At 46.1% G+C, this 14,610-nt stretch overlaps 1 protein-coding gene across 2 annotated transcripts in view; it reads right to left on the bottom strand.

The window, feature by feature from the left end:
• Positions 1-14,610, bottom strand: part of LOC148024884 (chorismate synthase) — a 74,251-nt gene that overhangs the window by 43,962 nt on the left and 15,679 nt on the right. For both annotated transcript variants that reach the window (XM_087694553.1, XM_087694554.1), the window contains exons 5-7: positions 1,162-1,322; positions 976-1,084; positions 551-864 (exon numbers count right to left, since the gene is read on the bottom strand). In XM_087694553.1, the coding sequence (XP_087550679.1) occupies positions 551-864; positions 976-1,084; positions 1,162-1,322 (584 nt within the window). The remainder of the gene's footprint in view (positions 1-550; positions 865-975; positions 1,085-1,161; positions 1,323-14,610) is intronic.

Here is a 14,610-nt window from a genome sequence, read left to right as displayed (position 1 = left end):
CTCAATTACAAGACAAGCCAGTCCTTCATACCAACCATAGCTTACCTAGGTCACAAATTTCATCAGTAATATTTCAAACCATCCTGTCCTGGCAAGACATGTTCTCAAGTCCAACTTGGTGGTAACATATTTTTTCCTGATTCAGTCATAAGAACTAGCTATTCTAAACACTACAAGAAAGTTTATGAGACAAATCACAGTTTAGCAGGGCTTCTCCCAAGTCACAAGGCTCAAGCAGTTTTCCTATGTTGCTGTATTCAATACATTTTCAGTATGACCTCTCTCTCTCCCTCCCTCCCTCTCTCCCTCCCTCCCTCCCTCCCTCCTATTCTTCTCAAGCTTCTGAAGGCCTTGTGCATCTCTGGACTTTCAACTTACCATGCATCAAGTAAATTGGTTCCAAAAAATATTTGCTTTGATGCTCATAGTTAAAGCATAGTGACAATATAACAGTAAATTGCACTGCTCATGCTGAAGCAACGATATTAGTCTAATTGATCAAAAGATGACAAAAAACAGCAGACTATGATCCAAATAATGCTTAGCTCACCTTGCTTCCTTGATCATTCTCTTTTCGGGAGCCTGATCTTTGAAAAGCAATTTTAGAAAACCCAGGAGGAACAAGAGGACGTGGTGTTGTTGGAGGATTGATGGTAGCACCCCCATGTCTACTTTGTACTTTCGAAAACTCTTCCCTTGAAGAGGAGGATTGAGGGGTGCTTGGTGAAGAAGACAGCAGATTTTCATTCATCGACCCATCATCCCAAATCCAACTGTCATCTTGCTTCCTCTCCTGAAAGCTCTTAGATCGAGAATCTACAAACTTCTGCTTTTGATGTTCTTTCCGCATTTGTTCAAACGATTCTAAGTAGGTGAAAACAGAACCAAACAAAGAGTCAGAGAAATCCACCTCCAAAATCACTGCCTCTTAAAAAGTCATCTAAGGACTTTAAGAATTTCCATAAGGCATCTCACCTCTCCGTTGGCGTTCTTGTTCAGACCTCCCTTCATTGGACCATTCTTCTGAACCAAATGTTTCATCGTTAATGGAGTCATTCTTCTCCCGGTGGGAGACAGATGAAACCTGTAAGGCAAAAAAGCTGTAATGCCTGCTATACAGTACAATTAAATTTCCTCACTAGTGCAAAAGGGTATATATACCTTCCCTCCTTGTCCATGGTAAGATTCACCAGTTCGTCCACTCCGGCCAGACGTATGATGCCGATCAGGTTGACGAGTATGAACTGGTACTAAACCTCCATGATGAATTGGCCCACCACTGCCTAAAAGACCGTCATGTGAATGCACTAAGGAAAGCCCACCTGTATGCAGGCATCCACCAGCTAAATTCAGCATGTCTTCAACCCTGGTATGAACAATGTAACCGGAAAGACAACTATCTCATGACAAAAATCACCGACACAATTGCACATAAAGTTCACCATATGTTAAGTCTCATGTGCTTTCAGACTTGTAATTAGTTGACAATAACGTATGCTCCACTTACTGATTCAGCTTTCTTTGACCAACTCTAAACAGGAATCATGTGCCTTTGTCTTAAACTTGGTTCAAAAAGACCCTGGGGATTCTGTTTGAACTTTTCAACAGCTTCTAAAATCATCTACAAGCCGTTTGTGGAAAAATAACTTCTTAGATAAGGAGTTACTTATGTCATACATTGAAGATGGCCTAACAATAGGAAAATTGTCTGGTCGCCTTCTATACAGCTAAATTAGATTATGGCAAACTGTAAATGCGACCATAATTGCAAATTTTTACTGCCTAAAAATGTATGCAATATGATGGAAACAAACTAGACAATGAAAACCCCTAAAGTTGAGGCCATTTGCTGCTGAAGCCTGAATTTGAGAATCAGGCAAGAAAGGCAGGGAATGCATGCCCAATCTGACTTACAAAAAGCAAAAAGAATGGTATAAATTGGTGTATGAATTAATGGTAGTAGGAAAAATAACCATACCTAAACTTATTGAAGAGAGTTCTTGCATCAGACGTAGCTGTTAATTGTCATATGGCACACCAAATATATGTTTTATTAGAAAATATACCAAGGCCTAAACTTACTAAAAAGTGAGTCCTTGCATCAAAGTTCAAATGTAGCTAAGGATATCACATAGTACACCAAATAATCACAATCTATAATGTGGGACTAATAATGCTTCATTACAAAGGGGATGAATGTTGTAAGCTCAAGGTGACCTAAGTGATACAACTCATGCACAATGTTACAAACCTGCCCACATGGGGGTAGGGATGTCCATTTATAGGCAAGGTCAGAAGAAGGTCCAAGGTCCAAGACCTATGTACCTGAGGTGGAGAAGCACTATGATGTGTAGGTCAGCCATTGTAGGTTGGCCACGTAAGAAAAACCCTTTCATGGCATGATTGAGGTACCTAGAACTGTGTTTTCAGCTCTCATGACCCGCAGATCACTTTCCAAATTCCAAGATGCTGTTTTTAGCTCTGGTGGAGGGTGCAATGACATTTACAGTTTGATGAGGAAACATCTATGCAATAAAAGCTTGAAGGTATTCATCTACTTTGGCTTTGAATGTTTCAATAAAGCTGCTTCTACCTCAGTTCCCAATATCCTGTTAGCCTGCTCTTATTCAGTCTCAGTCTGTCATCTCCTGGTTGTGAGCTCCTGTCAGAGTCTGACAGGAGACAGAGGAGCTCTGTCAGTGTGTTTTTTAGGCTGCTTTTGTTAGTATGCAGCCTTGGGCATTTTACAGCCCAATTTGGGCTGTTTCTGGGCTGACTGCCCATTATTTTGGGCAGTCGGACCAGTTCTGGTCAGTCGGACCAGATCTGGCCATAGTCGGCCAGATCTGGCCAGGTCGGCCAGTTTAGCTGGTCGGCCAGTTTGCTGGCTGGGGGCTATTTATAGCAGCCCCCCCAGTCAGTCCAGTATTCATGCTCTGCAGGTACAGCACTGCTCCCTCCGTCTCCGTCTCCGGCATTGGTGCTGCCTCTGCTTCCAGTCTGTCCTGGTTCCCTCACTGACGCTCCGGGCTGCGTGCAGGGACTGTTCTGTCCATTCCAGTGTATTCAGCATTCATCTCAGTCAGTGCAGACTTTCTTCCTTCATTCTCTGCTTCCTCTCTCCTCTCCTCTGTGTTTGTGTTCTTTCGCTGCGCACTCTCACATGGTATCAGAGCCTGATTGAGAGCACGGAGGACGAGAGAAATACCTTACTGCTGCTGCCCACAGTTCCACAAGAGCCAGGCGATTGCTTCAGGCAGCTGCCAACAGGTCCATCCCAGCCAGGCGACTGCATCAGGAGGCTGTACAGCCTGCGTTTGCTGTACACAGGGGCTGCCACGTCATCCAGTGACGCAGCAACCCTGCGTTTGCTGCCAGGCGACCTCTTCTGCTGTAGGGCGACCCTCCTACAGCTTGCGTTTTGCTGTTTTGCAGGTCGCTTCTACCCCGGCTGCTCCTATCCTGCAGGCGACCTCTGTCTGGGCTTATTCCCGGTGCTGGTGGTCTCGATTCTGGTGTTCGACATCAGATCTATTTGCGTTTTGCAGATCCAGGTGTTTGTAGGCACTCTCTGCCTGCGTCTTGGTGGTTGGTGACCACATTGCTGGTCCTATTTCGTCAGCGGCACAACTTTCTTTGGTATTTTGCAGAGTGGAAGATGTCTTACCAGTTTTCAGGCTTTGAAGACTCAGAGGATGAGCTTCTTTCTCATCATTCCTCTGAGCGGAGGCGGGACTATCGTGAAGTTCGACATCGGGAAGACCCTCCTCGCACTCGTCCTTCTTCAGTCCATGCATCTCAGAGGGTTCCATCTACTGCGAAGGTTTCTTCAGTGAAGACTGCATCAACTGTGCGGATGCCTTCCTTGATTCCCTCTATCCACGTGCCGATTCTCCCTTCCTTTCCGAAGGAAGATAAGTTGGATGGTTCCAACTACTCCCTATGGTCATGCAAGGTGGCTTGCATCCTTGATACCTTTGATCTATGGGAGCTTGTTTCTTCGCCCATCGACCGACCCCCCGTGGATTCGTCCGATGGCACCTCTATGGACCGTGCAGCCTTATGGGATAGGCTCAACTCTCGAGCCCGTTCCTTTCTTTTTATGAGTCTCCATGATTCTGTTCTTGTGCATGTTCACAGGTTAAAGACCGCGGCGGAAGTATGGACAAAGCTTGCATCTTTGTATCAGCACAAGACATTTGCCCACAAGATTTCCCTGGAGAAGAAGTTGCGGATGCTCAGTCTTGATGGTTCTTCTTCCATGAAGGAGCACATCACGAAGATGGAGGATATGCGAGGCGAGCTAGCCTCTCTTGGTCGTCTGATATCGTCTGAGGATATGGCGATGATTCTGTTGACTCAGCTGCCATCACCCCGTTATGATGTCTTCTACACCAGCCTCATCACTACGAGAACCCGTGAGACTCTCCTATGGGAGGAGCTTTCCCCGCTTGTCTTGGAGCATGACGAGCGACTCAAAGAGGTGGGAGCCAGTGGCTCCACCAAGGCATTTATGGCTGCCACAGGTGGTGGCAAGAAGAAGAAACAAAAGAAGGAGAAGTCCAAGGACAAGAAGGAGGAAGATAAGAAGGATGCGAAGGAGAAGAAGCCCAAGTGTCCCCATTGTGGGAAGGGCACTCATCCCGAGGAGAAGTGTTGGCAGAAGTATCCCCATTTGAAGCCTAAGGAGAAGGACTCGAAGGCGGCCCCAGCCACAACAGAATCTGCGTTTGTGCATCTCTTTGTTGAGGAAGACACTGCCCTAGCTTCTACCACACAGGAGAAGCCTTGGCTCGTCGACAGTGGAGCATCTTCACATATGACCTTCCGTCAGGATTGGCTTCAGGATCTTCGTTCCAGAGGGGGTACAGTCACCATTGGTGACAATTCTACAGTTCCTGTTCATGGAGTGGGGACTTTACCTATGTTTTCTGACAGGCGGTCTTCCTCCGCCAAAGTTCTCTATGTGCCTGATTTGGGTTTTAACCTATTATCTGTGCATGGTCTTACTCAGTTAGGTACCCGAGTCATTTTTACTCAGGATGCAGTCACAGTGGAGGATGCTTCTACAGGTGATGCTCTTTGGACAGGTACACAGGAGGGTGGGCTTTATACGCTCACAGCCTTGGCTGCCCGGGCTTCCCATGAGCTTGGGCTGCTCTGGCATGCTCGGTATGGTCATTTGAACCTTGATTCTCTTCGCCGGGCTTCTAAGAGGAAGATGGTGGAGGGACTTCCTGATTTCCCTCCTCTTCACACTTTGTGCCCTAGCTGCTTGAGGGGCAAGCAGCACCGGCAGCCTCACCCGCAGGTTGCTTCTAGGAGGGCTACTTCTCCGCTTGAGTTGGTTCATACCGACCTTTGCGGACCTATGGGCACAGCCTCCCTTGGGAAGGCCAAGTATTTGATGCTGATTGTGGACGACTTTAGTCGTTATGTGTGGCCTTATTTCTTGGAGTACAAGAGCGAGGCGTACTCCCGTTTCTGTGAGTGGCAGGTGTTTGTGGAGACCCAAACAACTTCCAAGGTCCGTGGTGTTCGAGCTGATCACGGTGGAGAGTTCACTTCTCACCTTTTCTCTCAGTTTTGCAGGGATCATGGTATTCGGGTGGAGTATTCCCATCCGAACACACCATCAGAGAATGGTGTGGTGGAGCGTGCGAATCGGACCATGATTGAGATGGCCCGATCTATGCTGGAGCATAGGAGTCTTCCTCATTTCCTTTGGGGTGAGGCGGTGGCTACAGCGGTGCATATACGCAACCGCTCTCCGACTTCGGCGTTACAGGACATGACTCCATATGAGGCTTTCTTTGGAAAGAAGCCTTCCGTGTCCCATTTTCGCATCTTTGGATGCGATGCTTTTGTCCATGTGGACAAGAAGAAGAGGAAGACGAAGTTCGACTCTAAGTCGAGAAAGTTTATCTTCGTTGGTTATAGTACGACCACGAAGGGATATCGGCTCTACGACCCGACGACTCGGCAGGTTGAGGTGAGCAGGGATGTGATCTTTGATGAGGCTTCGGCCTCTGAGGATCCGATTGATGGTTCTATTTCAGATGTTTCTTCATCTTCGACGGACCCCCCCCCCCCCCCACCTTCTCTCCCTTCACTTCCTTCCAGGATCACCCTTAGCACCCCCCATATTCCTCCTCCTTCGGCTTCCCTTTCCCCTTTGGTGGATGTGCCTTCGTCTTCTACGAGCTCTTCTACTGCCACTTCGGGATCTTCACAGGATATACCGCCTTCTTCAGATGCGGAGGATTTACCTTCACTCGGTGAGGGGGAGTCCCTCTCCAATTTGGGTGCTTTACAGGTTCCGGCGACCCCCCGGTCTCCCTCACAGAAGGAGTCTCTCAAGATTCCTTTATGGTATCGCCGGCTCATGCAGGATTCAGGTGTTACTCACTTTCCTGCTTCTTCTATAGGTCCTCATCGATTAGCCCGTTTACAGGCCCAGCGGGACAGTTCACTATGTGTGAACTATGCTCTTATGTCACAGATTCTTCAGGATTCCGAGCCTTCCACTATGGAGGAGGCTCTTGCACAAGATATTTGGAGACAGGCTATGCAGGCCGAGCTCGACTCCATCGAGCGAAACCATACGTGGGAGCTTGTACCGCGTCCCGCGAAACGGAAGGTGATTGGTGTGAAATGGGTCTTTGAGACCAAATATCTTGCAGATGGCTCCTTGGACAAGCACAAAGCTAGGCTTGTTGCCAAGGGTTTTGCCCAGCGTGCAGGGTTGGATTACTTTGAGACTTTTGCTCCTACAGCTAGGATGTCCACCATCCGAGTGCTTTTGGCTCTTGCTGCTCATCACCGTTGGCCTGTCTATCAGATGGACGTCAAGTCTGCTTTTCTGAATGGCGTTCTTGAGGAGGAGATTTATGTTTCACAACCTCCTGGTTTTCTTGTGCAGGGGAAGGAGGATCATGTCTACAGGCTGCGGAAGGCTCTTTATGGCCTAAAGCAGGCTCCTCGTGCTTGGTACCAGCGGATTGACCGCTTCTTTCTACAGAGTGGCTTTGCGCGCTCCGCTTATGATCCCAACCTCTACTTACGGGTTATGGATTCTCTTTCGGTGTTCCTCATCTTGTATGTGGATGATCTTATCATTACAGGGAGCGACACTCAACAGGTGGAGCATACACGGTCCATTCTACAGCAGGAGTTTGACATGACGGATCTAGGGATCCTTCACTTCTTTCTAGGTCTGGAGATCTATCAGATGGCACAGGGCATTTTTATCTCGCAGCACAGGTATATCTCCGAGCTTCTTTCGGAGTTTGATATGGTTGATTGTCGGCCTATCTCATGCCCTATGGACCCTGAGTCCAAGCTTTTGACAGCTGGAGTTCCTCTTACCGATCCCACCCGTTACAGGTGCCTTGTCGGCTCTCTTATCTGGCTGCTTCACACTCGGCCGGATATCTCCTTTGTGGTGGCTTTATTGTCTTCCTTTATGCAGACTCCTACCCAGGCTCACTGGCAGGCGGCCTTGCGGGTTCTTCGCTATTTGCAGGGGACTCAATCCTTTGGGATCATGTATGGAGATGGGATTACCCTTTCTGGATGGAGTGATTCTGATTGGGCAGGTGATGTGGATTCGCGACGATCCACTACAGGTTATGCTTTCACCCTTGGATCTGGTGCTGTCTCTTGGAGCAGCAAGAAGCAGCCTACTGTGGCACTTTCTTCTACAGAGGCTGAGTATCGGGCCCTATGTTCGACCGCTATGGAGGCAGTTTGGCTCCGTCGCTTACTCGCGGAGATTGGCTTTTCCCAGACCAGACCTACGGAGCTGCGCGTGGATAACCAGAGTGCTCTTGCTCTGGCTAAGAACCCGGTGTTTCATGCTCGTACGAAGCACATTGAGGTTCAGTATCACTATGTTCGAGAGCGGATCGTGGATTCAGAGCTGGTGGTGGTCTATTGTCCTACGGCGGCCAATGCAGCTGATCTCTTTACGAAGCCGTTGCCTCAGGCTTCTCTGCTTCATCACATGCGGTTCTTGGGTCTTCAGACTCTCCCAGGAGTTGAGAGGGGGTGTTAGCCTGCTCTTATTCAGTCTCAGTCTGTCATCTCCTGGTTGTGAGCTCCTGTCAGAGTCTGACAGGAGACAGAGGAGCTCTGTCAATGTGTTTTTTAGGCTGCTTTTGTTAGTATGCAGCCTTGGGCATTTTACAGCCCAATTTGGGCTGTTTCTGGGCTGACTGCCCATTATTTTGGGCAATCGGACCAGTTCTGGTCAGTCGGACCAGATCTGGCCATAGTCGGCCAGATCTGGCCAGGTCGGCCAGTTTAGCTGGTCGGCCAGTTTGCTGGCTGGGGGCTATTTATAGCAGCCCCCCCAGTCAGTCCAGTATTCATGCTCTGCAGGTACAGCACTGCTCCCTCCGTCTCCGTCTCCGGCATTGGTGCTGCCTCTGCTTACAGTCTGTCCTGGTTCCCTCACTGACGCTCCGGGCTGCGTGCAGGGACTGTTCTATCCATTCCAGTGTATTCAGCATTCATCTCAGTCAGTGCAGACTTTCTTCCTTCATTCTCTGCTTCCTCTCTCCTCTCCTCTGTGTTCGTGTTCTTTCGCTGCGCACTCTCACATATCCTACCATGACATTGCAAAGTGTCGCATCTCTCTCTACATGCACCAGCCATTCAAGTACCTATCTTATCCAAACTCCTAGAACTCCACAAGTTGGTTGGCGACAATCATTCCCTTGAAGGTCAAGGCCAAGGCCCTCCTTAACACTCACAATTTGTAGCCGTCCATCAAGTCTATCCCTCACACTCATGTGGACAATAATCTGGCTTCTTTAGCAAAAAGGACACGTGCACTTCAAGTCGAGATCAATCATTAGAGCGCATCACTCTTTTATGTGCACGAATGAATGTAGTACTTGTTTATATTGAGACACTTCTCTTGGCATGTAAGATATGAGCAACTTGCTAGCCTCTGTGAGGTTGGCAAACTTTCTCATGGCATCTTCCTAGAGCATCATGTTATTTTATATATAGTGGATTCCCTAGCCTAAAATGATTATCAAGTGGATCTTTCCATGGCTCAAAGAACCTTGAAATCACATTGGGAAAGCCCCTCTTCCCCCCCAAGCATGATATATTTTAATTATTATATACAAGTTTGCTTGCTTCACATTTGCATGAGAGGCTAACAAGGAGCTTGTGACATGTGCCCATGCTCCCCAAGCAATAGACTTTGAGTAATGGAACAAGTTAGCAATGCTACTTTTTGTGTGGGATGAATTCCTCTCCTCCAAAACAAATTCCTCCTAGGCATATGACTCATCTTTACAAGTAGAGATGTTACATTTAGGGACGAGGATATACAGGAATCTATTTTGATTGGAATACAAAGAGGTGTGCAAGCTCATAGCCCTCACAAGTAGATCAACACACATCATTTGAGACTCATATGGCACCCATATGGACATCTACAAGATGAACCTTAATCTATGGAATGCAAGTCTCCCCCTCAGGAAATAATAATGCATGTGACTAAGTACCTTGCAAGTATTTGAAGACCCGCTTAACAGCTTGCCATTGTATTGTCCTTGAGCTATGCATATCTCTATTCGCCTAAGATACTGCATACTAGATTTCAAAATGTGTGTTGCAAAGATAAATGAAGCAGCCAACAGCCTGGCTATAAATTGCAACATCATGCCCTTCTTCACCATCATGCACAAAAAACTTTAAGCCTGGCTCCATAGGAGTGTACATAGGTTGCAATCTTACATATTAAACCTATGTAATAGCTTATCCACATATAGTGAATGTAACATGATGATACCATGCTAATTTTGGATGAACTGAATCCCCAAATAATAGTGTAGACATTTCTTTAGCAGGTGTTGCTCATTTGCGGCCTTCTCATGGCCAAATTCTCATCAATGGCAGTTCGTCTATTCCTATTCAGGGAGGAGGCAACATGCATCTTATTCCAGATGGACATGGTGGTGCCCATGCATCCGAGGTACTTTATATGCCGACTTTGGGGTATCATCTTCTCTCGGTGCACAAGATTTGTGTCCTCGATCTTTTGGTCAAATTCGATGTGGAATCTTTTCAAATTCTTGATCGAGGATCGAGACAGGTTCTTTCTTCACGTTATGAGGAGAGTGGAACCTACAAGTTGCGGTATTCTTCGGTCTTGACTTCTCTTCTTCTTACCTCTCAAACTCAGTCCAAGCTTTGGCATGCTCCGTTTGGCCACCTCAATTATGATTAACTTCGGAAGGCGTCTAAGGGCCAGTTTGTTCGAGGTTTGCCGGATATTATGGCGAGTCAGCAACCTAGTGTATCCTGCATCCATGGAAAGCAAACTCATAATGTTGTTCCCAGCAAGGCTTCAAGGAAAACTTCACCACCCTTGGAGCTTGTTTCTACTTATCTTTGTGGACCGATAAGGATGGAGTCCCTTAGAGCGAACTTGTATTTCATGCTAATTGTGGATGACTACAGCAGGATGACATGGGCCTATTTCTTGAAGCTAAAGTTGGAGGCTTGCTCCAAGTTTAAGGATTGGTTGCTCTTTGAGGAGAATCGATCGAGGCGGAAGCTGAAGACCTAACGATTGGATAAGGGCAGAGAGTTTGTTTCTAATGAGTTTGCTCGTTTTTGTGCAGATCGTGGTTGAAACCAGCCTTCCCTCTTGGAATGGGTGGTGATAACCTGATTTAAGAGTTAATTACTGCAATAAATAAATGCACATAAAATGAAACACACCAAAATTGGCGCCCCTTGCGGTATTTCTTTAGCTTTCATTCAATTGGAAGGAATACAACTCAAGATTCTTCAATCTCCTCCTACTAACCAATTGCTCTTGCTGTCGTAAATGACCAGCAAGCCTTTTGGGTCATTTGCCCCTTGATTCACCTAGGACTTCTTCTCCAATTTGACCCTTGGCTAGCCAAATGCTGCTCCAAATCACTTCGGGATGGGCTGGCTCCTGAAATCCCTTGATAATCTTCAATTATCAGCTGCTGATTTCAGTCTCTTGAGCCTTCAATCTCTGGCACGGATCCCAAGGTGGCTGCAAAACCCTATATTCTGCTGTAAATTAGGAGTTACTGCAGAAATTACAGATCAGCCCACCAAAAATGGTTGATATCTCCTCCGAATGGCTAAGAATTGTTGAGAATGGCTGAGCATAGGCTGAAGGAGATGAGAGAATACTGTAGAGATTTGTCACGAAGAACTGATCAAAATCAGCTCTGCTGCCCTGCTGTACCAGCCCCAAATGGATGCACCAACAACAATAGGAGCATCAGAGACTGTGAACTTCAAGAGAAAGTGCATCAGCAGTAATTGCCAGCTTCCCAAGGTCAAGAATATGCAATCTCCATCACCAAAATGGTCTCCACTGGCTAGGAAATGACCCCAAAAGCTGGCAGCAACAGTCCAACACCTCTTCCCAACAACTCCAAAATGAAAAAACGAGATTTCTCTCTCCCTTCAGCCCTATTTAGCCTTTCCCCCACTTGCATGGGAAAGATTTGCCAAGTGGCAGCTTTCTTAATCCATTTTCAACAATTTCCAGTCATTTAATTAATTTTCAGAATTAATTAATTTTAAAAATTAATTCAGTCCTTAATCCATGCCCAAAAATTTGACCTTGCCCATCCAAAAATTAATTGGCTATGCCATTTGCAACCCAAAGTGATCCCATTAATCCATTAATTAATGCCTAGTTCCTAGTGTCACCACTGACACTTAATAGCCAATTAGTGGTCCTAGGGGCAAACTAACACCAAAATTCACCTAAAATCTAACAAGTGTAACTTGTTACAACTTTTGCCTTTGACCACCATGGGCCATCTTTTTCACAAGATCCTTCGGCCTTCAACTGTGAAAAAGTACCTTGCACCTCACATGTGCAATGCATGTGCATCTTTTAATTGCACATTTGATTAATCCTTTAATTAAATGTCAATTAAGCATAAGCAAAGCATCAAATTTTCACGTCCTTGTGACAGACCACCCCCTTGAAATCCTTGCAATCGTCCTTGATTGCACTGTAATGTGTCAAAGTAAACAATACTGCACTGGAATTTCCACAAGGCATCATAGTCAACACAACATTGGCCACTACTAGCTAACTATCTCATATGCCCACCATTTGCTGAAAATTTCCAGCCAGCATAAACATAGCATAAAGCTCAATAATAGTTCAGAACTATTGCTAGAAATTGATCGGATGCATCCCAAACTCTTGTTTCTCAACAGTGCTGACTACACAACCATAGTAAAGCATAAACCGAGCCAAAATGTCTGAATTGTCAATGGCATTCAGTTCACATGCAGCTGTCCATAGAACCAACTGAATACCACTAAAACTAATGATCATACACTGAAAACTAGCACTCGGTAATCAGTCTCTCATGATCATAACCTAATGCAAATGTACAGTTTCAAAGCTGCAGTGAAAACAATACCCATCTGCATACATACCACAGTGACTAGTACACTGAATAGTGACCTCATGGCAGACATACTGTCAGCATAGTACCTTGGATGCATACTGAATACATCTGAGATCCACTATACACGAGAGCAGTCCATTCCTCCAGGAGTGAAAGTGCTACCTCCCCCTTAAGTATCACGTGGTACTCTGGACCCTTGCCCTGCTGAACCTGAAAGAGCCTGATCCAAAGTCGGCTCTAACTGAAAGACATCAAGATAAAGCTGCAACAACTGAGGATGGTCTACCAAGTCATCCTCTTCCATCCATTTAGCATCCATTGGTGAACAGTTGTGAAACTTCACCCAACAGCTTATGGAAGCTTTACCTTTGACCTTTTCTCTTCATGTGCCAAAATCTGCTCGGATACCAATATCTCATTCAGCTCCTCTACATTGGACTGAATTTCAGTAGATACATCCTTAGGCACATCAGCATAAAAAGGCCTCAACAAGCTCACATGAAGGCATAGTGTATCCGCTAGTGTAGTATGACCAGCACTTATTCCTTGAGCCCCAAAAGCACAATGAGATACCGATGCTTGGCCATATGCGTGATTTTGCACACCAGGCATCCTACCGATGCCGCCATACATCAGATTCTGCATTTCATGAGCCATACCCAAGTACATTGGGTTATGCAAACCATGCATTGGTTACTGAAAGTTATGGGGAGGTGTGCCATACATTCCCACATTCGGTTGCTCACCCACAATAGCATGAAAAATTGTGCTACCACCAAACTAAGCTGGCTGCCCTAGATTCTCATGCAAACCTTGCTGTCCAAAAACCATAGGATTAGCATTTACATCATGAGCATTTCTTGCCCAACTAGCTCATTATCCTCTTGAATGCATCATCAAATTCAATTTCCCCTTGCTGATCATTATCCTCTTTCTGCATTGAGGGTCCAACATCTTGGCCTTCAGCCACATTTTCAGCATGTTGTCCTTGATTCATGCCTTGTCCAAGATCAAGCATTGCATTTCCTTCTTCCCCATGTGAATGTGCATCATGAGAGGCATCATTACTGCTTGATTGCATCCCACTGTATGAAGGCATCTTGCTGTAATTTCTCAGCTCAACACAAAGATTAGCACTAGCACAAAGCTTTGTGCTTGCAATCAGGTGCCTCGGGCCCACCAAATCGAGAGATTTGATGTATCCCAACAATGGAACCTTGAAACCAGCCTTCCTTCTTGGAATGGGTGGTGATAACCTAATTTAAGAGTTAATTACAGCAATAAATAAATGCACATAAAATGAAATACACACTTTACCATAACATTCTTGGACAGCAAACACCCTGTTGGCCCCAAAATGGTGCCCCTTGCGGTATTTCTTTAGCTTTCATTCAACTGGAAGGAATACAACTCGAGATTCTTCAATCTCCTCCTGCTAACCGATTGCTCTTGCTATCATAAATGACCAGCAAACCTTTTGGGTCATTTGCCCCTTGATTCACCCAGGACTTCTTCTCCAATTTGACCCTTGGCTGGCCAAATGCTGCCCAAATCAATTCAGGATGGGCTGGCTCCTGAAATCCCTTGATAATCTTCAATTATCAGCTGCTGATTTCAGTCCCTTGAGCCTTCAATCTCTGGCACGGATCCCAAGGTGGCTGCTAAACCCTAATTTCTGCTGTAAGTTAGGGTTTTGCTGTAAATTAAGGTTTACTGCAGAAATTACAGATCAGCCCACCAAAAATGGCTGATATCTCCTCCGAATGGCTAAGAATTGCTGAGAATGGCTGAGCATAGGCTGAAGGAGATGAGAGAATGCTGTAGAGAGAGAAAATTCAGAGATTTGTCGCGAAGAACTGATCAAAATCGGCTGCTGCCCTGCTGTACCAGCCCCAAACAGATGCACCAACAAGAATAGGAGTATCAAAGACTGTGATCTTCAAGAGAAAGTGCATCAGCAGCAATTGCCAGCTTCCCAAGGTCAAGAATATGTAATCTCCATCACCAAAATGGTCTCCAATGGCTAGGAAATGGCCCCAAAAGCTGGCAGCAACAGTCCAACACCTCTTCCCAACAGCTCCAAAATGAAAAAACGAGATTTCCCTCTTCCTTCAGCCCTATTTAGCCTTTCCCCCACTTGCATGGGAAAGTTTTGCCAAGTGGCAGC

The sequence above is a fragment of the Lygodium microphyllum genome, chromosome 15, assembly GCF_053477565.2.
Source record: "Lygodium microphyllum isolate KBCC chromosome 15, Lygodium_microphyllum_v1.1.10, whole genome shotgun sequence".
NCBI lineage: Eukaryota > Viridiplantae > Streptophyta > Polypodiopsida > Schizaeales > Lygodiaceae > Lygodium > Lygodium microphyllum.
Note: the sequence above shows the minus strand (reverse complement) of the source record. Positions and strands in the feature narration are given on the sequence as shown.